The 26,598-nt window shown below is 40.6% G+C and overlaps 1 protein-coding gene across 2 annotated transcripts in view; it reads right to left on the reverse strand.

Annotated features, from left to right (window-relative positions):
- Window positions 1-26,598, reverse strand: part of WNT7B (Wnt family member 7B) — a 99,977-nt gene that overhangs the window by 20,284 nt on the left and 53,095 nt on the right. For both annotated transcript variants that reach the window (XM_054188415.1, XM_054188416.1), the window contains exon 2: window positions 22,428-22,654. In XM_054188415.1, coding sequence (XP_054044390.1) covers window positions 22,428-22,654 — 227 coding nt within the window. The remainder of the gene's footprint in view (window positions 1-22,427; window positions 22,655-26,598) is intronic.

Genomic DNA, 26,598 nt, shown 5'->3' on the forward strand with positions numbered 1-26,598 from the left:
CCCCAGGCCTGTAGTGTTGCTATTGACCACTGAAATCAGACTGTACAAGCAGAAAAAACACCACAGAAAAGCAGGGCTGGCAGGAACCTCAGGAGGGTCTCTAGTCCTTCCCTCAACCCTAACATAGTCTAGTAACACAGGTGTCCTTCACAACAGCTTTTTATTTATCCTGTCCTTAAAGATCTTCAGGGGTGGGCATTCCACAGTGTATTCTAGTGCCTCAGGACCCCTTTTGGTACACGTTTTACTAATAGTAGCCTGAAACTATTTTTCTGAACTCAAACCCACTGCTTCTTTCTGTACAGATGCTAAGGACCGATTGCTCCCTTCTAGCAGCAGTCTTTAAATATTTAAAGACTTCCACGCCTTTCCAGATGTGTTCTATTGTCAGTCCTTGCAGAGCAATTTCAGGAGCTGTGATCATTCCCTGTGCTCTCCTCCAGATCTCCCAACGGACTGGCCTTGTGGTGTGGTGCCGGCGATGCGATAGGGAGCCGCAGCTGAGGCCTTGCCTGCTGGGGGCTAGAGCAGAAGGAGCACTTCATATGTCTCACATGCTACACTCCTGTTTACTCATGCCAGCATGGTGTTTTCACAGCAGCAGGACATTTTTGACTCTTACTCAGTTTGCAGCTGAGTCTTCTCTGCAGCTGCTATCACACCAGATGTTTCCCATCTTGCATTTGTGTAGCTGATTATTCCCATGTATAGAACCCCATGTATTTGCCTTTCTGATTTGCCTCCTCTTTCTTCATTTTATTTTCCTTTTTCTTCTTTTCTGGACCATTTCTCCACGATCATTTTCAATTTTGACCCAAACTTCCTCTGGCTTCCTTACAGTCCCTCCCAGCCTGACATCATTTTTAAATTCAACATGCACAGCTTATTCCCTTTGTCAAGTCAAGAGTGTAATACTGACTGGTACCAGATCCAGCACAGATCACAAAGGAAACCCAGTTAGTACATCCTTCCATTTTTATAGCTACCCTCCACGTACCATTTCCAGAAGTATGTAACCATTTGGTTAGCTTTTCCTTAGTTTTTCTATGAGAATGTCTTATAAAACAGTGTCAAAAGCTTCACTTAAGTCCAAGATATATGGTATAAACTGCTGCTTCTCTGCCTCTGAGGCCCTGGGTGGCAAAAGAAGGAAATTAGATTGGTTTAACATGATTTGTTCTTGACAGATCCTTGTTGACTGTTACTCATCTCCTTGTTCTCAGTTATGAGCTTACAAATGGGGTTTTGTTCCCATATTTTTTCATTTACTGAAGTTAAGCTGATTGGTCCTGTAATTCCTTTCTTTTTTTCTTTCAGACAAAGGAAATACATTCGTCTTTTCAATTCTTCTTAATTGGAGTTCTCCACAACTTTTCAGCACTAGCGGATGTCAGGACTAATGGGTCTAACATGACTTCATTAAATGTTCTGAGATGAGGGACAGCTAACTGGAAAGCATTCAACCTGGACAATCCAATGCTGAGATGGTATTCCTCTGTCGATGATATTAGTTCTGTAACCATCTGCTTGCTCACCATTGACCTTTTTAGTGAAAGCTGAAGTGAGAACTGCTTGGCCTTCTTGACGTTATTCTTGGCTTACACTCTCCTCAGGGGTCCACTCAACTGAGTAGTGGACCGGGTTTTTTCCTTCATCTTCCACTCATTGACAAAGTACTGACTGAATGATTAGTGTGTAGCCTGTTGTCAAAAAACAGATATAGTCATCTGTGGTCATGAGGTTCTTCTTGTAGCACCTGTGCTCAGAAGGGCTCCAGAGTGATGAACCTGGTGCAGGTCGAATATCTGTTACTTTCTGGTCAAATCTGATGGAGTCTTCCAGTAGTCACATTGGGTAATGTTCTCTTTACACTATGTATTTGTTTCCCATTTCCTCTCTAAAATCCTTTTTTTCCTGCCACAGTCTGATCAAAATAGCCTTAATTTTGCTTTATCTAGATAAAGCTAGAGCAGGAGTTGCACGTGGTTTCAACACCTTCCTAGACTGCTCATGATGTCTATTTCCGATTACACACGGTTGGGATGGAGAACATTGCAGATTTCAAAGCCGAGAATGTGTAGTGCTATGACATAATGGTTTATTTACCGATTCTTCTCTTATTCAGCGTTTTTCATCTCTAGACTCCCACTAAGTTTTTGTAGTTGGAGATGCCAGAAATTTGGCCATCAGTCTGGAATCACTCTGTCAACTGGATTGTTTTCTGTTGCTCATGCGGGTTTGTCAAATTTTCTTTTAGAATGGGCTGTGCATGAGCCAGACTTATTTCACACTTGCCTTTTTGCAGCTCCTTGCTGTCACTGTTTATATACTTTTGAAAGCATGTCTATTAAAAAGCTATTTGCTATGCCTCTGCTTTTCACATTTTTTCAAGCATTTTTCCAATTTCATGGTTATTTTCTAAAGACTTGGTGGTAATTTTCACAGTGGTTTCTGTAATGAGGCTTCTAACAATTTACAGGGCTTTTTTATTTAATTTAGCCCCTAAAGATATTCAGTTAACTACTGGCAACCATTAACAATAGTCAGCATTTCTCTTCCAAAGTGAGCATAATTCTGGTGTGTTTTTGACTGTCTTTTGGCAGCATGTCCCTTGGTGGAATTTTCTGGGACAGCTCCTGTCAGGTTAGTAAGTTGGCTGTGACCTTTGAGTGGACGTTTAGAGATGCCCACAGAAATATGACATTTTTGGTGTCTCCCCTGTAAAACTGTATTTGTTGTAGCAAGTATTTCTTACTAACTCGGCCCTAACAAACAATCTGTATCTCATTCTGACAGCAAATGGGGAAATTAAATTTTGATCCCAAAGCCCCACTGCTTGATTTTGTCAGGGTTTAATCAGAACATGGTGCTAAGCACTCATTTAAAGAATGCACAAGAGCATGGCTTGAGAAATACACAGTGCACAAAGCATGAGGGGGTAGTTCCCAGATACAGTGTACCATTGAGAAAAGCCTGTGCAGTGTCACAGACGGCTGTGTTTTCACAATGCTACTGCTCATACTGTCAAAGTACTATGTGGGAAGCAATAGCTGGAGCAGAGAGATCGTCTCCTGCCTGTGCTCTCTTCTGGACCTACTGACGTCCCATTGTGGGGACTTAATGATTCCCTGCTGAATGTTTGGCGCTTTTTCTTTTCAATGATGACTAGTGGTTTGATATATTGTAATATGTGAAAGCTCAGACGGAGCCATCTTGCAGCATACTGGGATTTTTTAAAAGTTCTTTGCACCCCTTGTTGGAAAGCATGGACTCCTGAAGGCATCTCAGAGAGACTAAGTCCTAAAGTATGCTAACGTCCTTAAATTAAATGGGGCTATAAGGAACCAGATGTCGTATTCTATTCTATTCTATTCTATTCTATTCTATTCTATTCTATTCTATACTATTCTATTCTATTCTATTCTATTCTATTCTATTCTATTCTATTCTAATCTAATTCAACCGCGTCAATCTATTAACAATAACAGTTCTTATGTGTAGGATCTGCCAATGCATTATGGTCTCTTTTATTTAAGGTCATTTCACAGGGAAAAATAAAAACAATATTTAAGAAAAAGGGAAGGGAAGCTACAGTATGTGGGCACATATTTTTCTTATTTTAGATTTGCTCTTGATAGTGCTCTTGCACTGCATTATGGCCTGTTAAAGGTTTCTGAGATACCTATGTGGTGCTCACCGAGGGAAATGTCCTGTACCAATATAAGAAATAGAAAATATGCTTACTATATCATAAAAAAAAACAACAACCAAAACCCCCCAAAAAACCCAAAACAGCAGAAAACAAACCTCCACTCTGAACCTGTCAGGGAAATGTAGGACAATATTACCACATTTTTAAAGTAAATTTGTTTTCAAGTCAACTTGATGCTCAATTTAGTAGGATACAACAGCAGGGTAGGTTGCTACCAAATCGTTTTAGTCACTAAGATTTTCACGTATGTGGATTGTATAGGCTTGAGCCTTTAGTGAGTGAATCAGGTAAGAATGGTTATTCTCCTGGGCTGTCAATAGAGAATCCTTCCAACCTAAATTATTCTATGATTCTGCGATTATGTTTGACTTTGCTATGGACCCAGTTTCACAAATACTCTGTCATCCCTACTACCACGCTCAGGAATATTAAGAAGTAATCACCTTGCCGAATCAGACCTTCTCAGTGGACTCTCTGCTGGATCAGTATTTTAATTAACTTGTTTCAATCATTTCAGTGGCCTCACGCAAATATACTGTGTTGAAGAACACCTCTTTAGAAATAAATCTGCACTTCCATTTGCATGAAGTCATCTTTTCCTGTATTATCTTATGTCACTTCTAACCTAGATAACAAATCCCTGAGGGCAGTGGTCATGTCTGTATTCTTTTATAAATCACTGTGCACACCTGTGCTTTGCTGTAGAAACATGTTAAATAATAACACCTTTTAAAGGGTTCACTGAATTATGAGTAGTTGTAAGCACTAAGCTCCTATACCTGGGCATGCCAGAGTGTCTGAGGGTGGGTATCTGTGGGTGCGAATGTCTGTGTATGTTGCAGATGAAATTTCAGCTCTTGCTTCAGAATTTCTTGAGGCGAGTTAGTTAAATCATGAACGTTCCCTCAATATATTGTGCAGAGCTTATTAGTGGGCCAGGGCCGCTTTGCCATAATTATCAAATTACAGATATACTACGTGATACACACCTGAAATTGGTGTTACACACAAATCTTTGTGTCTGTGCACAAAGGTAGTCCTTGCCTGAAGAAGCTGTGTCTTTCAGCTGGAGAGGGCAACAGAAGAGAGACACTATTATCTTTCTTGCACAAGGCACGAGGAGATTAAGGCATTTATCCCTAGGGGAGAAGGACCTATAAGAGAACAAGCTGTCATCTTCTTGGATTCTCTTTGTGGGGAGGCCACAGAGGAATTTACATGTAGACTTCTCAACTGACAACTGAAACACAAACTCAACCCTGTTTTCAGGGAGGATGTCTGTGCAGCTGCACGGTGGGACAGGAGAGCTCCAGGAAAGAAGCAGCAGCCCCTGGGACTGGGGCTTCTTTGCTCTGCACTTCCACATACTGATCTAGCATAGTATTGAACTGGTTGTGGCTACTGCCAGAGCCATAAAGGGATTTGGACAAAGAATTGTTCAGCGTCACCCCACCTGCCAGTACACGGCACTTAGAGTCCTCTCCTGACATTCTGCGCTCACACCTCCTCACACGCCATACCTGCATAGCATTAGATCCACATCCTTCCTTTACTTTTGATTTGAAAAAAACAAACTAATTTAAGCGTCTTGCCAGAATTTTTGCTGAGATTGCATTTGCTTCTGTTTCAGAGAGATGCTAAATATTTTCATGTCCCCATTTGGAGTCGATAACATTTCTTGATACTAGTAAAACATGTGCAACTTTAAGCAGGATCTTAACAGCTGGCTTCTTCTGTTTGTCAACATAGACTTTTTTTCTTGTACTCGCTTCTTATGTTAGCCAACACAGTTGTTTGATATACATACGTATTAATCTAGAAATCCCCTTTTGGAAACACATAGAAAGCAAGAGCAGTAGCAAGCAAGCCTAGCCCAAGACATTTTGCAGGTATGAGGCACTGTATTCAGATTAGATGCCAATGTTTACAGTATACAAAATTAATTAAATCTATAGGGCAATAGCTAGACACTTAGAGCTAAATCTGCAAAGGGATTTTGGCTCTAAAGCCTGTCTTTAAGATGTTCCGCCACCGAGTATTTTCCATGTGGCCAGGATAGGAATCCAGTCTTACCGAGCACTGAGAGAGTTAGACACCAAAAAAGCAAGACTTCCAGAAGCTATCAAGCTGCATGGGGAAGCCCCAAAACTGAGAGTAGAACATGCAAAGAAAGGGAGAGAGTCTAAACTTATCCCATCAGAGAGTTAAGCCAGATTTCCCTGCACAGTGAGCCTTTCCAAATCTGCTGGCAGCAGTCATCTAAGTGTAATTGCTGAGGGTATACGGTGGTTTTAGTAAAGGAGACCCCACCCTTAAACCATTCTACTATCAGTCCTTATCCTGTTTTATATTCTGACTGGGGAAAAATATTTCATTACATTAAAAGCCAGAAGATTATTTTGTTTGTTTCACTGATTAGGATAAAGATATTTTACTGAACACAATATAACTTCTAGTGTATTTTTCTAATTTTTTTTTTTCAGAGTATCATTTAGTTTGATTCTATCAGGTACAGAATTAGGATGATTTTATATAAAATAAAGTACTAATTCTGCTTAGTCATGACATTTGTAAAATAAGGTTTATGAGGAACAGCAGTATCTTTAATTAAACTGAATTGCATGCACTAGGCGTCTTACTTGGTATAGACAAGAGGTAATAAATAAATATTTATTTAAAGTATTTGTCAGATTTCCAACCTAAATCCAGAGAAATATCATAAAATGGCATAATGATCTGTCACATTGTATTTTTCACTGCAACAGCAATGGAAGAGGAGTATTAAGTCAAATAACTACGAAATAATGACAACTAGAAATACCTCGATTTACACACCCTTTTGTGGTAACAGCAATGAATATGGAGGAAGTACTGCCCAACCTCAGAAACGATGACAGCCAGGCTGGGGGCTCTGAAAAGCATTTTAGACTGCTGGTCATGGAGAAACAGCTCCTGTGTGCCTGGGATAACACTTTCCAGGCACAGAAATTGTTATGCTTTCAGCCTGTCCAGAGAATCTGCTCTTCAAGGTGGCCTCAAGATATTCTTCAAAATATTATAGACATAGACAAAAGACTATTTCCTATGCTTGACAAAAAAGGAAAAATAACTTGTATCAAATAGTGTACTAGAATGTTGCCTTTTTCTGTAAAATCCTGCACAGGGACATAGCAGAGAGGTTCTCTTTGCATTTGCTGGGAAATGCTGTTGGATTGTCTCCTGGAGGGTAATTCTGAACACTGTTCACTAAGATTGTCCTACAAATCTATGACTCACATAAATTCCTGGCATGGTTTCTGATGCCTGGAAGGACACCTTAGAGGACCAACTCTATATGTCAAATTTCACAAGCAAGTCTATAAGGTGAGCGCTATCACTGGTGACTCACCACTCATCCTTTAGGTGTGAGGGCTTTAATGAGTTTCTCTGGTACATTCTTGGCAAGGTGGGGTTTGATAGGTGAGATGCAATGGCTCTTGATGTGGCTGTTTAGGATGTTACCACTCCCTTGATATCTCCCATGGTAGCAGAAGGACTGTGCATCATTGACTTTAACTTACAGTCCAGCCCAAACCAGCCCTTCTTTGGCAGCTGCAGCGGAGAGGCTGGGTTTGCAGATCATCAGTAAGAGCCTGTGTTCTGCTTTCCTAATTCCACTGCAGAGATCACATCTTCCAGACACAGGGCAAACAGCCGGGCAGTAACCCCGTAAGTCACTGGCATCCCCTGTCAGAGCTCAGATTTTGTGGAAAGCAAATGAGAAAGTTATGGTGAAAGGGCTGGGTTGAAAGTTGCTTTCGAGTTTGCTTAAATATTTTCCAAATGCTCTTGCACGGCTTGTGTGGCTGCATTCACATTTCTGATGCATTTTTCTTGCCTTACAGTCTTTCTGGGAGGAGAGCTAGGTTCACGTAATGATGTCTACCCTTCTTGGTGTTTAAAGGGTCTTTGCCTGGTAGTCGAGTTTGTAACCCCAGTGAACAAGACACAGCACAAATCACACATATGAAAGAGATTTAAAAGAGTAAAGAGCTCAGAGGGTTTTGGATAAATACACAAAGTTTAGATTCTGGTCCAAACCTCTCTGGTTTGCAAAATGAGTCTGGAAGCATCACAAGAGCAAAGTCTTTTTTTTCAGCTCCGGAGTTTCTGGTCCTGATAGGAGTTGGGAAGTGACAAGATTCACATAAACAAGGAAGAATTATATGAGTCTTCTCAGGACTCATGAAAGTTACTGAATCGCTGCGTAATCTGAACCTGTCCAGCTAACCCTACCAGTCAGATTGCCTTATCTAGTAGGCTAGTGGTTGTTATTTATTTGTGTTTTGCTAAGCTTGTGTTTTGCCAGGTACTGAGCAAGCTCACCCTAGGATGCTGATCAAAACCTGCAAGAGTTTGATGAAAGGGTGGATGCCAGCCCTGTGAGTTAGCTGCCCTTTCAGCTGAAAAAACTAAGTGTTATGAGGATAAAAAGATCAAATTTCTAGCCCACAAAGAGCTTCCATTTTTTTAAGTGCAATACCCTAGAGCTAAAGGATGAGTTTAAAACAAAGATCAGAAGCAAAATCTGTAGGTTTCTAAGGTACTCCAGCTTCAGACCAGGATCCAGGCTTTGGGACCAGGAAAGGAGGGACAAGTCTCTTTCTGCAGTACAAATACAAGAGCATTTAAGTAGATAGATGGGTATTAACACCAGTCTTCAAGACGCTGCTTACGTAAACTTACATTTAAAAAAAGCCAGCAAGTGTCTCTACTGCAAATCCACCATTAAAATGAGATATGGGTCTCATCAAATAATCTCTTGAGCCCCCTGCTTTGTAGCAGCCCATTTCCAGATCTGAACTTTGAAGCTGACCCCTGTCTTTGCGATGGGCCAAACCAAAAGCCAGATCTGAACACCACTGAACTCTGGGAAAGTTCAAATCTATCGTTTGTGGTTCAGGTTGAGCTCTAATTAAAACAGACCAGTTAGAAAGGCAAATGTCTTGAAACCAAAACAAAACAACTGTTTCACGTGAAAAGCCTTGGATTAGGCTATATGGTACCAAGTAGTGTTTTTGTCTGTCACATGATGTCATGCTCCTCTGGCTAACACAAACTGACAACACACACATGCTGCTGTATGTGATATTCCATGCAGATGCTTTGAATTTAATTTTGAGCAGGACACAGTATTCACGGAAATACTTCACGCTGTGCAAAAACCCATCAGCAATCTTACTGCCGCTCAGATTTGACAGTACTTTGCCACCTTTCAAACTTTCCATGTCTATCCCTGGTAGCACAGTAGTCCAGTGTCTTTTAAAAATCAGTTTCTTGCCTTCTTTGAGCGAAGCTTATGCCTCATTATGTCAGCAGTATGTGGAATATTTCCACTAATCCCTGAAAACAAACAAGAAAGTGGCGCTGCAGAAACTTTGGTTGTGTAAGAGGGCAGGGAAATCCCGGCTAACTCTCCTGCTAAGAGCTTCTGTTTATACTGTAGTTAATACTACAGTGTCTGTAATAAAGCAACATGGTTGATCAATGGACAAGGGAAAAGAAAACAAAAGGGAAGGGAACTTGGTTTCAGCATTACCGAACTGCCAAAGTAAAAGAAAAAGGGGCTCAGCAAGGAGAAAAAGAAAGGGAAGGAGGGAAAAAGTGTTGAAGCCCCACCGTGGGTGTCAGGATGTCACTGTGCACCAGTAGCTAGAAAAAGAGGGCCTTGGACAGGAAGATTTACTCAAAGAATCACAGAACACATACAGTAGGCATACAGTAAGTAGCTCTCCCCGTGGGCTTTATTCTGTCTCTTTTATGTTACATGTAAGTTCTGAACATGTAAGTATGTTCTCTTTGAGAAATTTGAGTTTGGGCTCTTTGTAGATAACTGCCTAAAATTTCCCAACTTCCCTCTTATGCGAAGTCATCTAATAACCTTACCAGACCTATTCTACTGAGATTTTTCAGTATGGTCTTTTTTTCAGGCCTGGACTCGCTTTCTAGTAGAACAAATCCCTCTATGACATTTCTGTCCTTTGCTTCCTGTTTGGTTAAGACGACCTTAATGGCAACCATTCTTGTTTGAGGATCCCAGAGTACTTCACAAATGTTTAAGTGGATGTTAGTCCACATTAATTAAGCCTTTCAGTTCCCCACTGAAATTAGTCATCTTTATTCTCCAGACAGTGAGGTATGAAGTGACTTGCCCAAGGTCACAAGAAAAGTATATGGCACAGCTGGGAACAGAATCCAAATGCGTTATCTCCTGGTCCATGCTTTAACCATAAAATGATAGTTCTCACACTGAACTAGGAGCCACAGGGTATGTGAAAAATGACAGGAAGGGAATTGTATTGAGCTTTTTGAGGTGACACCATCCTCTCAGCTTGGACAAAGAGAACGAAAAATTATTTTATCTATTCAGAATGCGTACTTCCCGGGTTAAAGAATATGCAAATATTTTCACTCATTGCTCAGAGGAAATTTTTAGTTCAGATATTCCTTTACTAGTCAAGTTGTAATTAGAAGAACAACCTTTCTAATTAATCATTCTGTAGCAATATATTAAATTCTATTTACAGCATCCTTTAAAATATACCAAAAAAATAAAAACAGTAAAAGACACATCAATGCAAACAAATGACTCACAATATTTTCTTCTGCATCAATTTTGTAATGTTCATGAAAGAGTCTTGCCAGGAAGCTACATATTACTTTAGAATATTCTTTAAAGCAAGAAGAGTAGAATGGGAAGAGAGAACTATTCGTGTCCTACACTTGGTAATGTATTGTTTTACAGCAAATCTAGTAAAGAATCCCATGGTCTTGTGACATTCTGAGAAATATGGCAGAAAATATATGCTTCTCAACTTGTGCTAATCTCTCTGAGTGTGGAGTACCACAAGTGCTTAGGAATGAGAAGCAGTTAGAGAATAAAACCCACTTCTCTCTTTAGGAAAGTTCACCACCTTTGCTATGCAGTTAATAAAATACCCCATGTGTTTTCTCCTGGGATACTGGCATTGGCAGCTTTCCAAAGTACTGACTTAGACATCAAGACTGTCCTTCAGAAAGGCCCTGACCTGAACCTTCTCCCAGCTACCTACCATTAACAGCCAGAACTAGCCCAACTTAATGAAACAGCAACACACAGATTCTCTGTGCTGACCATTTCTGATTTTGGAGCCACTCATTGGCATTTGCCATTACCAGTTTTTCCGGCTCCTGCCCCATCTCTTTCTTTTCTTCTCCCTTTACATGCATTTGTAGATCTGCTACGCACTTTTCCACTTCCCCACGTCCCTAGCCAAGCAGTTGAAAGGCTTCCATCACAGAGATTGAAAACATACTCCATATTAAATGTAACAGAATAGCGTGACCAGCAGGTCCATGTTTCAAACACATTCAATTCAATCACAGCTGAGAATAAACAGCAGGGGAAGCAACTTGATGGGTTGCTGGAGGCTGTGGCTACCCTTTCTTGTGGAACATGTCTCTGTCACTTGCTAAATAGGTGCACCATCTGGTGGCAATTTTGGACTCCCACTTGTTCTTAAATTTCCAAATAGCAGTGGCGGAGTTACGCCTGTGGTTGCAGCATCTTTTTTGCCAGTATCTGTCTGAACTGAAAGTCATCAGCTAAGACAACTTTTCACGTCTGCTATGTGGGGCAAGCAGGTAAATTAGAGGATCACACGGTCCCCTAAGAAACATACATGGAGAGGAGGAAAAAATTCACAGACAAGTCAAAATTAGACATTAACAGGCTTGATACCTAATACCTAAGTCTACGCTCCCAGGATAGTCAACAGGGACCTCCAGACAGTCATACAGTCAAATTAAAATCCAAATCGCCCTCTGGAAGTGCTTGTCTCTTCTTTGACCATACAAGGAATACAGGCTGACTAGGTTCCTATCTTAGATATCTCATGCAAATGCCTGGAGCTATGCAGTATGAAACTGGGCCAAACGGAAGAAGTGAGGAAGGGTCTCCCCATTTTTCTGCCTTTGTTTTCCGAAGCCCTCTAGTTCAGCAACAGAGACAGAAACCACAGCTACCTCTTGTGCCATTCCCCTCAGGAACTGCAAGGTTGCATTGACCATGTCAGATGGGACATTGCGTGGACACCTCTTCTGAACAAGGATGGGTGGAGGCTGAATCAGACAAAAAACAAGTTTCCATGTTGTCCTTAAGAAATGAGTGAACATGTATAAATAAATCATGATCCATGAGTAAACTTTGTTCGTTTTAGCAACTTGAATAGAGCTTTCCAGCGTGCAGCAGTTCAGTCGATGTCTGTTGAGCTTCTGGAGATAGAAGTGTGTTCTCCCAGTGCACCAGTGAGCTTTCTGGGGTGAGAGCAATATACTTAAAGACTCCTCAGCCATCCGAGCCCACCTTTTACACTGACACTGGTTAAGTGTTGGGAATCATCTTTTTGTCACAGTCCCAGAAATCAGAGGTTGAACCTCTACAGTGGAGAGAGCATTATAGATTGCAATAGATTACACTTGTGGATAAAAGTTCTCTGATGGATCCACTTAAATCCTAAGGCCAAATCTGATCAAAATTAGATAGGTGTGACACTTTTTACTAGCTGAAGGACCCATTGTCAGCTTGATCTTGCATGCTGGCTTCCACAAGTACTTCTGTATTCTGCAAACCACTTGGGCATGCATTTAAAGTGAAACACTTTCGAACCCTCGTTTACTTTAATAGGACTTAAGCAGTGGATTTAAAGTTAAGCACATACTGGGTAAACAGAGTACAACTAAAGTTGTTAGACAATTTTAATCTGAAAGAATAGCTATCCAAGCACTACTGTGCTAGATTCGTTTTTTCAAGCATCCAAATATAGATACTACAGTCCTCTTTCTTGCTTGCTTTCATTTTAATTTGACTCTTCTATCCGCAACAGTAATATTAAACTTCACAGTTATGGACATATAATATGTCAGTAAGAAATAAACTACAGTCACGGATAATTTAATCCAATGCTAAAAAGTCATGCATGATACTCAAGAAGGAAATTTTATCAATTAGATAATAAGATATTTGTCAGACATAATATTTTGGAATATGCCAGGCACTTCATTAGAAAAAGAAATTGCTTGTGACTAGAGGCAGGACAGCAAATTGCATGGATCTGCGATCTAAGCCTGAATACTAAAACATTTGTTTGCAAACCAAAATGTACACATCGACAAATGCTGTGTTTTTTGTGATGTTTGTAAATGCCCCTCTGTGCACTTCAGGCTTTCCAATTTAGAAACAGATGGTTTACCAAACAGGACGTATCCCAAAGAACAGAGGAGAAAAGGGAGGGATGCTGCTACATATGTAACTCTGAAGCCTAATGTTATGTTTAGCCTGTCCTGCCTGATGTAGAGGTTGAACGAGATGACCAAACCTATCATCTGTAATTCTAGGGAAGAGATTTTGACAACATAGTTAACCGCAGTAGTAAAGCTCAAGGAATCTCCAAAGTCATTAGAACCCCAAGTTATTACAGCGTCGCATACCGGCAGGTTAGCTGCTGTCCCGCGCTACCTGTCGTCTTACGTAAAGAACTTTCCTTGCCGCGGCAAGATTTGACAGTACTTGCCTGTTTGCAAAGTTGCTCGGCACTTTAAAATTCAGATGTTGTATAGTTGATTTCCACTTAACTAATGAGGTTTTAGCTGAATCCCTGCTATGAAATTCAGCTCCAATTTAAACTTCTGCTTGTACCCAAAACCCAGGAGCCTTTTAGTGGCTGTAAAATCCTGGCTCTGGTGAAAGCAGTGGCAAAATTTCTACTGACAGCAATAGGAGCAGAATTTGGCCCCTATCATTTTGAATTAAGCCCAGCACTACTTTATTTAACTTTAAATGCTATTTGCCTTCCTGTTTTAAGCATGCATTACGTTGTAAGCCATTGACCAATAGGACTGGGACACTGGAAGTAACTAATTGAGTCAGCATGCTATGAATCATTTGCAGCCAGCAATTTTATTCCAAACTGACATGAAAAAATGACATTAAAGGAACATTAACGTTCCAAGTGAGGCACTTGGAAGTAAGGACATGCCAAACTTAATGTTGCTATGCAAAGTTAGCCCTGTTGTGTCCAAATTATGGTACAGTATTCAATTAAAAAATAGCCTAGAATTTGCACGTTATCTTTTCCACAGGACCTCTGACTCACTCATCCCAAGGGAGACCAGTAAAGTAACATGGAAAATTTTATCCTGAGTAGCTAAAGACAGAGTTAAAAGCAAGAGAAAAGGAGGGGTTTTGTTCTGGCCAATGCTGAGCAAGAGATGAACAGAGTTACAGGTCATTACAGGCTCTGCCTGTAAAGCCACATTATACATAATAGTACCCTTTTCCACTACTGCTAATTACATATTTATTAAGGTGATCGCATAATGCCAAAAACCATAAGTACCCGCCCCTTACCCATAGGTGTCCATACCCACACCTGAATGGAGCTATTCCTTTTAATAAAAAACAGGTCCATTTAGGTTTGAACCATTGAAACAAAGTATTAAACTGCATCCCCTCATCAGTCTGTTGTTTTCTGAGAGCGTAATGGCCTTTTTTTAACCTGAGGCATAAGGTCACAGGAAGGCAGTGTGTCATGCTACTTGATGTCTCCAGTCGAGCTGTGTGATGTGTTAGGGAGCCATATAGCTTAGAACGCAAACGGAAGCACGTGAGAGCAGAGCTCATGCGCTACAGAGACTTGAGTCTCCCCAGTTACAGTTCCCTGCATCAATTTGCATCAATGCGCTTAACCAATTTAAAACTAAGTGCACCAGCAAACCAAAATGGAGTTGTTCAGAGTCAGGCATATCAGTGTATTCACCTTTGAAAACGTCTACAGAAAAACATCTGTTCCAAGAAAATCTTAATTTTTCTATGTAAAAATGGAATGAAACATAAGTTTAAAAACTTAGCACTTCTCTCAGGATGGAAATTCCAGATTTTATTTGGGTCAACATCTACCATTTCTCATCCAGCTGCAGGCCATGCAGGGTTCATGAAGTAATTGTATTAACATATTAGCACTATGTTTAGAATAAGGATGTCTGCCTTTTAAAGCAAGCGTGCTGCCAAAGAGGTAAATATTTAAATGGCAACGTTAACATTTTGATTTAAGAACATTATACTTTTCTTCAAAATCATGACCCTTGAAGGAGAAAAAAAACCCACACGATTGAGCTATACTTGAACTAGACAGTAGTACATTACAAAAAGACCAGGGAGTAGAGAATACAAATTGGGGAATATAAAAATCTGTCTGTTCATGGTTGGAAATGATTATATATGTTACAGCTTATATATGCTAGGCATTTCTTTTGTAGGAACACAAAGAAAAAAGAGATGCGGATGATAAAATTAATGTAGCAAAGCAGTCAAACAAAATTTATTACTGTCAACTCAAAATTTACAAATGGTACTGTCCATTCACGTTTATCTTTTCGTCTATGATTTGCAGTGTGTTTTGAAAACATTAATTAAGCCTCACCAGATCATTATGAGGCTCTGGCATCTAAAGAAATTTTTAAAGCACAGAGAAATTATCGCACAGAACCTTTCGAACTAATTCACTAACCTGGAAATCCTCCACCCTCTCAAAATAGGCTGTTTCTTTAATACAACAGTACTTCCTTAGCATAGAAAGATACCTTTATTTTTCTAAAAACCTCCAAGTGACAGAAACCTACTAAAATGAAGAAGAGTCTGAACATACCACTCTCACAATAGGCTGTCTCCTCAGTTAAAATAATATAAATTCTTAGCACAGTAGTTGTTTCATAACTTTTTTACCAGTCCTTCCCAACCTCAGCTGCTGCCAGCTGGGAGGTTTATTTTCTTATTCTGGTTTGGGTTACTCTCTTGCTTTGCTACTTGTGATAGTAAAAAGCTTATCCACCCTTCTACAGCCAGAAAGTATGAACTGTTTGAATCATTTCTTTAATTTCCTCCAAAGATAATAATGCAAACTAAAATAGACCTCTCACTTACTTCACCTTATAACAACTAGATTATCACAGCTTTTTCCCCACTGTTAAGCTTTCCATCAAAATGAATTGGACTGGAAAAACTGTCCTTGCAGGGTGGTTTGCGTACCTTGTGGTACTTACCTTACTACTTGCAGAGTAACTAATAGAAGTGCAAGGGTCCTTAGGTGGAGTAGCCCAGTTTTCCTGCAGCATGACCTTTCTACCTTTGTCAGGCAACTTGTGGGATAGTCACTGACATAATCTTTCTGCAATAATATATATTTAAGAAGCTAGAATAAATATACTGGATATCCTTAAGGTTAAGGATATTTTTGTTTCTCCTTCCAGCAACAACACTTCTAGTTGTGAAAAGAAATGCGCTGTTTGAGACATTTTAAGAGAAGGCTTTGCAATGAGAGTTTGCAGTTTGATAAATCTGTCCTGCAAAATCAGCACATTGAGGACATCCTCAGATTTCGGGTTTTTTTCTCTCTTTACCAGCTGGCTCTGCCTGCCTGCCTATCAGTTATCCAGCTGGTATGGGTACGCTATGCATGTCTTGTTGTGTTTGTCATTTTTTTTTAATTCAGCTTAATAATGAGAAAATTCTCTCTCTAAATAAGCCAAGAATTATAAATCTTGTTATACATCATGGTGCTTAAAAACTATCATTGCATAAGCCACAGCTCATTAAATTTGCCATGGTATTTATAGCATCTACTTGTTTTGCTAAATCACACTTGCAAATGCAACAGCTCCACATGACATTTTGTGAAATGGACATCGGCAGTCACTCCAAGGTAGCCATGTGAGTGATAAAGTCCTGGTTTGTATTGCTCCTATGTGTTCTTCCGGAAGTCGCACACAGTCCTGGTACAGATTTCAGATGATTGAATGCATCCTGTGCACCTCTCTCCTGGCATCCCAGGCAGCCTGCTGCACTAGGAGTTGAAAGCTGATGCCAACCCCTGAGAAGCCACCTCTCACACTAGAGTGCTTTTTACCATATCCTAGCACCAACGCAGACATCCAGCTCAAAGTACTGAAAGCAAGTTTCTTTCTAATCAGTTGCTTGAACGCTCAAAGGACGCTGTTGTCTGGGACCGTGCCATATGACAGCAACAAAAAACCAGAAATTTTTCCACGTTAGGTCCAAAAGCCACTGTGCAATTGAGGTTCACAATAACTGACAAATGCCTAAACCAATCATAGCACCTACTGCTATGACAAAGATAATTACTGCCTTTCTGTCGGTGAAGTGTGTACCCTGCTCTGTATCATATTTAAAATAATCTAATTCCAACTCATTTTCCCCCTCCAAATTGTTTCCAGCTGTACGATTCCTTTCTTTCCCCCATATTGTTTTTATTGGATATAACACAAGTCGGTAAAGATAGATTTTCCCATAATAAACACACAGATGTTAGAATAATAAACATACAGTCAACCTGATATATGAATATTACTAAGCATTAATAAATATATAACTAACAACATAAATTGATTAAAAAATTGGAAAATGAGAACATAAAGTAACAGAGAAAGAAATGGCAGGAGGAAAGAAAGGGAAAAAGTGAGATAGAAATGTACTTTAGGCAAACTATCTGGATTCATTTATGGTTCCCTTTATTGATTTGCTGATAGCATTAAAGCACAAGTATGGTTGTAAAGCATTCCTAAGAATGCCGCCTGTCTTCATGTATTGGAAGTTTTCTGCTCATACTGAAAGTCAGGCTTTCCAAGTTGGCCAACTCATACCATACTAGACACTACTGTGCTAGATTAATGTATCTGCTTGGACGCAAATTTCCATTTTTGGAGAATAATGAGCCTCTCTACTCCTCCCATTTTTGGTAGGAAGTTTTTATGAACATTTGGCATCTCGGTTAAACCACCATCATACCCCAGAATAAAAATGACTGGATTCATATGTGAGTCTGAATCCAAATTTAATTAAGTCTATATATGGCCTGAATCAAGAATAATTTACTGACTGACACCCCCTCAGCATGTATGATAAGATGCCAACCATTTCTCCATGACGCCATCACTTACATATCTTTCATGCCCGATTCCTACTTTCTTTCAGGCCTGCAGCTAAAACACTGGGATCCAATGTGGACTTAGTTACCTGTTTTCGGTGCAAATACAGAAAGAATCACTTTTTTTATAAGTATCTTTCCTTCCGAAGGTGTTCCCCTCCCTTTCTTAATCTTCTGTTTGAAATTATGCTGTCTTCTTAAGCAGTTTATGTGTGCATATGTATGAGTGCATGCTTGTATATAACAGCAACATTCAACTTTATTTTCTGACCGTGTTTCTCAAAATAAATTGTAAAGTCTTCTTCACCTGTGAGTTAATAAAATCCATGCACAGATCTTGATAGTCTTTAAAACTGTAGCTTCTCACCTACCCCTCCCCCTTTCTGCCTGGAGAGTGGACCAAAAGTTGAGTGAATGCATGGCAACAGAAAGCTTCTTAAGAAGGTGTTCTTCTCCTAAACTTCCCGCAGCAAACAGGGCTTTAACCTCACTTCAGATGCACCCTTTCAACATGCCAGAAATCTACAGATCAATACAAAAGCTCAGAGATCTTTTTAAAAAACTTCAGAACTCCTCTGGGATTTGCCCATTTATCGATTCTTCCCTGCCAGGTGGCCAGTTCAATGATTTGCCAAATCACTGTATCGATGACACAGCCAAATGAATACTACCACATCATGAGTCTGACAAAGGAGACATCTACAGATGTAACTTATAGAGGTACCCACATGATAGATTGCTCCAACCACCATTTGGGGTAATAGAGACCAGTCCTTATTGCTGGAGCTCTTTTGCATCAATAACCTGATAGGCTATACTTTTCCAGATCAGGGTCTTTGCCCTCAAAAAATTCAAAGGACAATTATCTTTCATCAGTGGTTATCCATAATGAACACTGGTATATCATTGACCAATTAATTTGTGAATCCATTTGTTAAAGAGATAATCTTTAAGGAGGTAGTTTGTTAAAGAGGCTTACAGCAAGAGGAATAAGTGGAGAGTGCAAAAGACGACTTCATGTGAGAAGCTGGGGATAGGTGCAGGAAGGTGACAAATACAAGTATGTAGAGGGACAGGATGAGTAAAATGAGTGTAGTAGTGACTTTTCTTTGGGGATGGCATGACTATGGAAAAGTTCCCAGTTATAAATACACCCAAAAAAAAATCTATACACAATGTTTGGCTAATTCATCCCATGCTACATCCTTTGTTCATGCTACTAATTCGGATCCCTCTGTCGCTTTTTATCTCTAGCTGCTATAAATCTTTCACACCAACATGAATGCCCCATGCCTAATATAATTTCTACAGTTGTTATTCTGTCCCCATGCCTAATATAATTTCTACAGTTGTTATTCTGTCCTCTGAACTATTTCAATTGTTTTTAATACAGACTCCCATGTATTATATAGGTAGTACAGACCTCAGTCACTGAAGTACCTCTTTGAAAAAAATAGCTCAGCATTGATGCAGCTTAGCTAACTTACTGGCGATTCCCCTGGCATAGTATAATTCCCAGAAGTCACCAGAGTGGACATTTGCTCCTGTGTCATGCCTTCTGGATGCTGCTTGGTTGTGGCTGGAAGGCATGCATAGTTGGAGCATAATGGCACCCAAGAGGTGGTGTTGTCCACAGATGCACAGCTGTTGGAGAAACCTCATGTTGGGTGAGTCTGGGGGTTTGCTTTGAATGGAGGGAGGGAAGTGTCACATCAGGATACGAGTGAGAATAACCATAAATCTGCACTCGTCAATGCTAGTGGTATAGCCTTGGTCCAGCGGCTAAAGATCAGGCCCTCTCTTTCCCATGCAGATAGAGAGCGCTTAATATCACGCTATCATAGCTTACTCGCCCTCTCCACCCTATGACCTGAATAACTTGCCTTGATTGTTCATCTCCCTAGGCAGTTCTGGGAGGAAGCTAGATGGGTTTTCCTTTGAGGTGAAGTGAAAAACATGCCTGTCTTTTTTAGTCTTAATCCTTTCTTCAGTCTGTTCAGGCAGAACCAAATGTCTGGTTTAGTGTTTCTGTATGTGTCAGACAGGGACGTGTTTTGTTACACACGTGAATATTTATGCTTACAAGTGTTTTGTACCTTTAAGTGGTTTTCTTTTTCAAGTTTTGTCCTTTTTTGACATTTTTCCCCCCTCACTAGTGTAATAACACCACTTCCTAAACCCTGTCCTTTTCCTAGATACTGACCACATCATCTCTGGGTGCTACTTCACTAATAAAACAAATAAAGACCTGTGGATTATGAGATCCTTTATAGACCTGCATGGAACTCATCTGGCTGAGCTGGCAGGGGTCATGTAAACCTTCTCCATCCGTTACAGTTTGTGTGGTTTCACACCCAACAAATGTCAAAGCAGAACTCAGCTGCGACTGCCAAGTTTCATCTGTGTTTAGGTTAAGCCATAAAAGAACCCACCAAATTCCACATCAGCCATTTCAGAGTTGCAGGAAACCACCCAGGTTCGGTGAAGAGGTCAAGAATCTGGTGAATATTTTGGCAAATACGGCCTGAACAGTGGCTCAAGAAAATCCTGTTTTTTTCAAACTTTGTGTAGTCTGACCAACCTGGTAGCTGGTCCATCCTGATGCTAACAATTTTTGTTCCCTGTAGCTCTTATTTTCTATAGAAACCTTCAGAATGAAAGCACAGGCCCAACTTGTAGTCCTCTTTATGCATTTGGACTGCACTCACTTGCAAGTTTTGTGAGGATGAAAGGAGTCTCTCTGGTGAAGAAGATTATTACTCATGAGTACAAAGACAGAGCTGATGAGGTGCCACAAGATTCTCAGCTTGAAGAGGCGAGCAGAAGTGGTGAAAGCCTTTTCACCAGGAAGCTTAGTGATGACACCAACTCTGCTACTACCCTCCCGAATGTCCTCTTCAAGGACGTAAGTGATCTCACGGAAGTTAAGAGGACTTACTTGTCTAAGGGTCAGAGCATGGCTGCAGGATTTGGCAGATCAAGACAATGTAGCATGGAGAAGTACAAGGGTGGCATGCTTGGCAGCTGTATATCTTCTGGCAGTAACATCATTTTGGAAATAAACTTAAGACAAAAAAGCATAAGACCAACCAAGGAGGACCAGACCTGTGCTTCTAATAGTCAAGACAAGCGACCAGATGTTTTTCTGGTTCATTTGAAGTTGATGGTTGGTAAAAGTCAAATGTTAGGTTATCTCCTGTGTATGTTGTCTTGAGAATGTTTAATCCCTTCCACTTAACAATCTTTTTAGGAAAGAGAAGTTAGACGAGCAGTGTTATCTGAACAGAATTAGAAATATCTCAGGACAAACGTGGGAAGAGACACTGATGAGCAAATTCCTCACTACCAACTTTTCAGTATATGTTCAGCTCACAGAATATGGCAGATTCTCTGTGGGTGTAAGTCAGTTCCCCTGATGCCAATGGATTTATTCAATTACAACATTTTACAGCTGGACCACAGTGCCCTCAAAAAACCCAGACCTAAGCCAGACTCTCAGACTTGCATGTTCTTTAAAAAAATAGTCAGTTCCATCGCTGACTTAAGCGTAGCTCAGGTTTTGGCATTCATTTCAGAATGGTGTTGGAAAAAAAAAGCAAAGCCTTGATCTCCAGTAACAGCCAAAGCACCATGTAAGTCATTTCCTTTTTGCACAGATGGGATGAAATGTTATGCCTTTTTTTTAACATAGTTTTAATGAGATCTTATGTCTGTCCACACTCAGTTGTGTTGGAGGCACAAGACTCGCCCGAACCACTGAAATAAAGAAAGAGGTATCACCAAAAGAAGAATTGGAAACAAGAAGAACAGGGTAAAACCCCACTGAGAAACTGGATGGTATCACTCTGAATGCCCTTGTGAGAGCCACACGTTACAAAACATTATCCCAACACTTAGTAAACAGTATGGAGGATGGTAAGTGGGCAGCCCTTGGGGGAGAGAGGAAAGGTCAAGAACAGGCTAAGGATACTCAGCTGGGTGATGAGGAAAATAATGATCTCAGTGCTGGAAAAAAATTGCATAACCTCTCCTATGAAATAATATCAAACACAGGGTAAATGGAAAGTGATCAATTTAACTTTTGCCAGCTAACAGTTTGTCAGGCCAAGGTCTTGTATTATTTTCTTTGAACAGGTTTCCTGCCTCAAATCACTTGCAGTATTTTCTTTACAGTATGATAGCAACACTAAAATGGATACGTATCACTGCCATATATTGGAAGGGCAGTGTCATATGCACTGTACTTACATCAGTTAATTGGGATTCTCCCATTACTTAAGCTTTTGGAAGTCTGCAGAGGGATTTTTTTGGAGATGATTTTAGTTCCCTTTTGATTGGCCATAATATGCACCACAGTTATCACGGAAACCTCTAACAGGACAACAATCAAAAATATTTTTTCACAGGGTGTGATAACTGTGTCCTTGGATGCCTGTGCAGGCATCTGGGTCCTTGGTGGGTATGAAGTTGCACAGATATGAATGACTTCATCTAGAGATCACTAGAGATCTCCTGTCTCTTGACAGTTACTTTTCAATGAGTGAAAACACACAGACCACAGTTGTTCTGGGAGCACCACTGCTGTGCTCCGGCGGGCAAATACCAGAGGCAAAATCCTTTGCAGGACTGCAGTCAGAAAGCTAAAAGAAAACCAGCCCCAACATATCACTTCGGCACCATATTAGAGACACCCTTACCTACTCGAAGCTCTTGTCCAAAGACTGTTTTCTCTCCCAGTGCGGAGCAGTTCCACCTCCCGTACCGAAACTGGTACTGGCACTCATTGATTCCCATTTGTGCCCCTTCCCCGATCACAATGATGGCATCAGGGCGGCTCTGGCAGATTGCTCGCTGCCGAGGGGCCAGGCCTGGGATTTTGTTGCAGATGATATTAGCTCCTAAAGCCACCACGGATGACAAAGCTCTGAAGAAAAAAAGCAGAAAGACAGGTTATAACCAATGTGAGGTCATTGATGGTTTTTGCTGTGTGCTGCCGTGTGGTAGGCAAGGTGCTGGGCAAAAGGGGAAGGGTTGGAAGTTGGGTTCCTATAATTATGCCAACTTATCCCAACCTCTCTGGTCTGGGAAAAGAGGTTGGAAATCTTGCGGTAATTCCTGATCTGATTTGTGACAGAAACAACAAAGAAATGGAATTTTGGCACTTTTGCTTTCAGTCCTACACAGAGCCATCAACCCATGAGATGTGTAAAGCAAGACATATTTAAAAGCAAAAAATATAGCGCTAATTGATTGTCCGTGAATCTCTGAAACTCATGTCTGCCTTGAATGGCTTACGTAGAGTTAGGTTCAGCGTTTTAGTTACTGCAGCCAGTTCATCCATACCTCATTTGAAACTGTTAGGCACAATTTAGAGAATGACTTGACTCCACCAACCCTCTTGCCCATAATAACACACAGGGTATTGAGTGATTAATGAAAGTTCACCAGCATAACTGTGCTTTTAGACCTGGCAAATATCATGGAGCACATAGGAGTGATCCTTAATATGTGTCACCCAGACTAGAAACATTTGTAGTTCTCTTTCTTCAAGTATATTTTCAGAATTCATTATAAAGTTTGCGTATAACTTGCACCTGCCATATGTTTTCACTTTAGAGTATTTATTTTTCATTTTTCAGCTCACTTTTCAACATCTTTACAGGCTCATTTTTCAACCTTTTTACAGGCTACATTCTAGGTGGTAATATTTTGAAAAAAATAAGACAACATGTGTACACCTTCAGTCATACCTCAGGTCGCATCTACCAAGTACCATCCAGGCCCATGCCGGGATGCTTCACCTGGCTCTGGACAAGTCAGCAGGAGCAAAGAGAGCAGTATAGCTACGTTAGCAAAACAGGCCTGGCTCAGCATGGTGTGATGGACCCTGAGACAGCTATGCAACCAAAGCCTGGAAAAGCCCCTGCCACGCTGCCCATGCGGCTGTCCTGCTCCTCCGCTCTCCTCTCCCTCTCCCCTCTTTCGCTTGTCCCAGCCTGGTATTGGATCATGCGGGTAATTTCATTTTCCTATCAAATGCAGTTGTTGACCGCCTCTGTAACGTAAAGATGCTTGCCCAGATCATGCTGCAGCACCTTGGGTTTAAGTGGAGCTTCACAGTAACAGAAGTCATGATATATAAACAGGTTAGTAACAGAATACAGACTAACTTCCCCGTTACCTTCCTTTCCATCCTGAACGCTGAGTTAAGCCTTTCTTCTTAGCGCTAAAAATTTCCCGCTGGAAATGCTCTTTTTGGAAAATGCTGACTAAACAAAGTAGAAGAATTTTATAGGAATTTATCAACTTGATCTCAAAGGTAACTGCAAAATTACATAAATGTTGCATTTCAACGAAATCAGAGTGTTTCATTTTGCCATTTCAATAAACTACAGTAAAGCCAGAGCAAAAAGGGTGAAACGGAGAACTCTTCCCTGGCCAAAATGAAATACCACTTTTACTATGGAATGGAAATTCCGTGATGATTCACTCCGCCTTTAATAGGTATTTGTGCATCTTTTCCAAAGTTAACAATCCATGAGAAATTCGCCAATTGTGTTTTTTTATTTACGGCTTGGTGGGGGGGAGGTGTTATGGATATAGTTTGTATGGCAGTACAAACACAGAGCATGCATGCCATGTGGCGCTGCCTATTAAACAAAAATAAGAACAAAATGTAGTTGCAGCTCTGACCACTCACGGTGTTTGGAGCAGGAGCACTCAGACCTGTAGCTTTAATTCGTGTTCCTCTGGGTACTGGGCAACAAAGCTGGAGCATCAGCTGGAACCAGCGAGTCCCCAAGAGTCATGAAGGTTTTGAGCTAAGGTTTTTGTTTCTGGCCGACTTCTACTTAAGCAACTGAATAAAATATTTAAATTAAGATGTCTTTAAATCAGCACTTTCCAGGAGATATGATAATCTTCAAATAAAACATTATGAGTTTGATGTAGAGATAGCAAGATTCGCTGACCTTTACAATGGTGCTTTATATATTAACTTACAGTTTCAAGCGTTAATGACAATCACAGGGGAAAGTATCAATATTTAATTTTTTAAAAATCATAGTACAGAAAAGAAAAAGTGTTTAGTTTCATAGCTCATGGAGCTTTTATCTCTCTGATTTCAGCGACTTTTCACATCAAGTAGGGTGTACATCCTGAAAATGTTGCAGTAAAACACAAAGAAAACTATTTTTCCTTTATAGCTGAAGTGTTGTATTCAGAACCATACTCTTTGATGACCATAAAACGCCAGGACCCTTTCCCAAATCATATTAGGATCCAGGTCTGGCCCTTCCATGCTTTCAAAGTTACGACAAGGGACAGGTATCTTGTACAATGTGTGTAACCTGAAGATGCCGGGGGGGCAGGGGGCTCTGCTTTTACAGCTTAGTCCCAGTTCTTCTCCCCAAGGGAGGCTGAAGGCAACCCAGGTTGGCGACTCACTCTCTGCCATGGCTCACAGGCAGCAGGTCATCTGAGGAAAGGGTGAACTTCTGCAGCCGTTCTTGAGAGCAGAGCAACAGCCAGGGCTCCCTGGCAGCAACAGCTGCCCGGCTCAGCATACGCAGTGGTTCTCCAGGTGCCTCTCAGGCTGTGTCCCGTCTTTACCCCATCCCTTCCACCTGGCTTTCACAGTTCTCTGGGACAGACCAGGTGCCCAAGCACCCTTGCCCAAGCATCCTGCAAGACCTCACTGTCTGGTAACCCATTTCCCTTGCAGCAGGAGCTGCTTCAGACACTGACCCTTCTAGGAAAACCTAGTCCTGAAGGAATCTGGGGCTGGGTCCTAAGAAACAGACAAGCATTCAAAATTTAAGTTGATGCTCAACACACGTGCACAGGACGTGCAGCTCTGGTCCCCTGGCTGCCCAACGGTCATTGTCTTACTGAGGCGACCAACTTACTGACAAAAATTATATATGAAAATTATTTGTATATGATATAAATATTTTTTACAATTAAAAAATGAAAAATACTGATAAAAGCTGAGAGATAACTTTCTGACGTAATTCTTTTAAGAGTACTGAGCACCCACAGTTTCCACTGTTTTCCCAAGTTGAGCAGCAAACACTTATGACTTTTAAAACAAAGGAAAGCAAGGAAGAGTTGGCTACGGTATCTACCCCACGTATAATTTTTAGTTTATTTGCTTCCTCCGTACACATTGCTACTGTCTCACAATTAGATTAAAGAGTGTATTCGTTGGACTCCCATTGGTTTTGGAGAAGGCCTTGGTCAAAGTATTTTAATACAGTGCATCAGTTTATTCATCCAGAAAATAAGAATGATCATATCTGCCTCAGAAGGTATTGTGAGGATACGATTATTATCACGTGTTTGTAAAGTGCTTTAAGATATTCCTCATTAAAAGAATTAAACTGCAATTATTGGGGGTGGATGGGTCTTAGTTTTTTTATTATTACTTCCAGGGACTTCCCCCTCTCTGGCCTGAACTTACCAGCATATTCCCTCAGACTTGTTTAGCCTACTTTTAAATTGTTGCTCTAATTTCAGTGCCAAAAGAAATGCTGAATCATGAAACTGAGGTTTTGGAAAACTTTATTTATATTAAAGAAATGCACCCAACAGCATTTCAAGATTCCTCTCCGCCTTTTCTTGCAGTGTGCCTCAGTTTGTGCGTCCATCACACATTTAGGAGGGTTGTGCCGTGCTCCTGCCCCTTGGCAGGTTGAAGGCTACATTTTTATTTTTTTTCTAGATGGAGAATGTCTTGCTTTATAACTGTCAAAAGGCAGATCCCCCCCTGCCACATTTTGGCATCTTCTCCCATCTAATCTTTCTCTGCGGTGCAAACACCCTTGAGTCTTATCAGAAGGAAATCCTGAGTGCAGCATTTTGTTAAGA

Source organism: Rissa tridactyla, chromosome 1 (assembly GCF_028500815.1).
Source record: "Rissa tridactyla isolate bRisTri1 chromosome 1, bRisTri1.patW.cur.20221130, whole genome shotgun sequence".
Classification (NCBI taxonomy): Eukaryota; Metazoa; Chordata; class Aves; order Charadriiformes; family Laridae; genus Rissa; species Rissa tridactyla.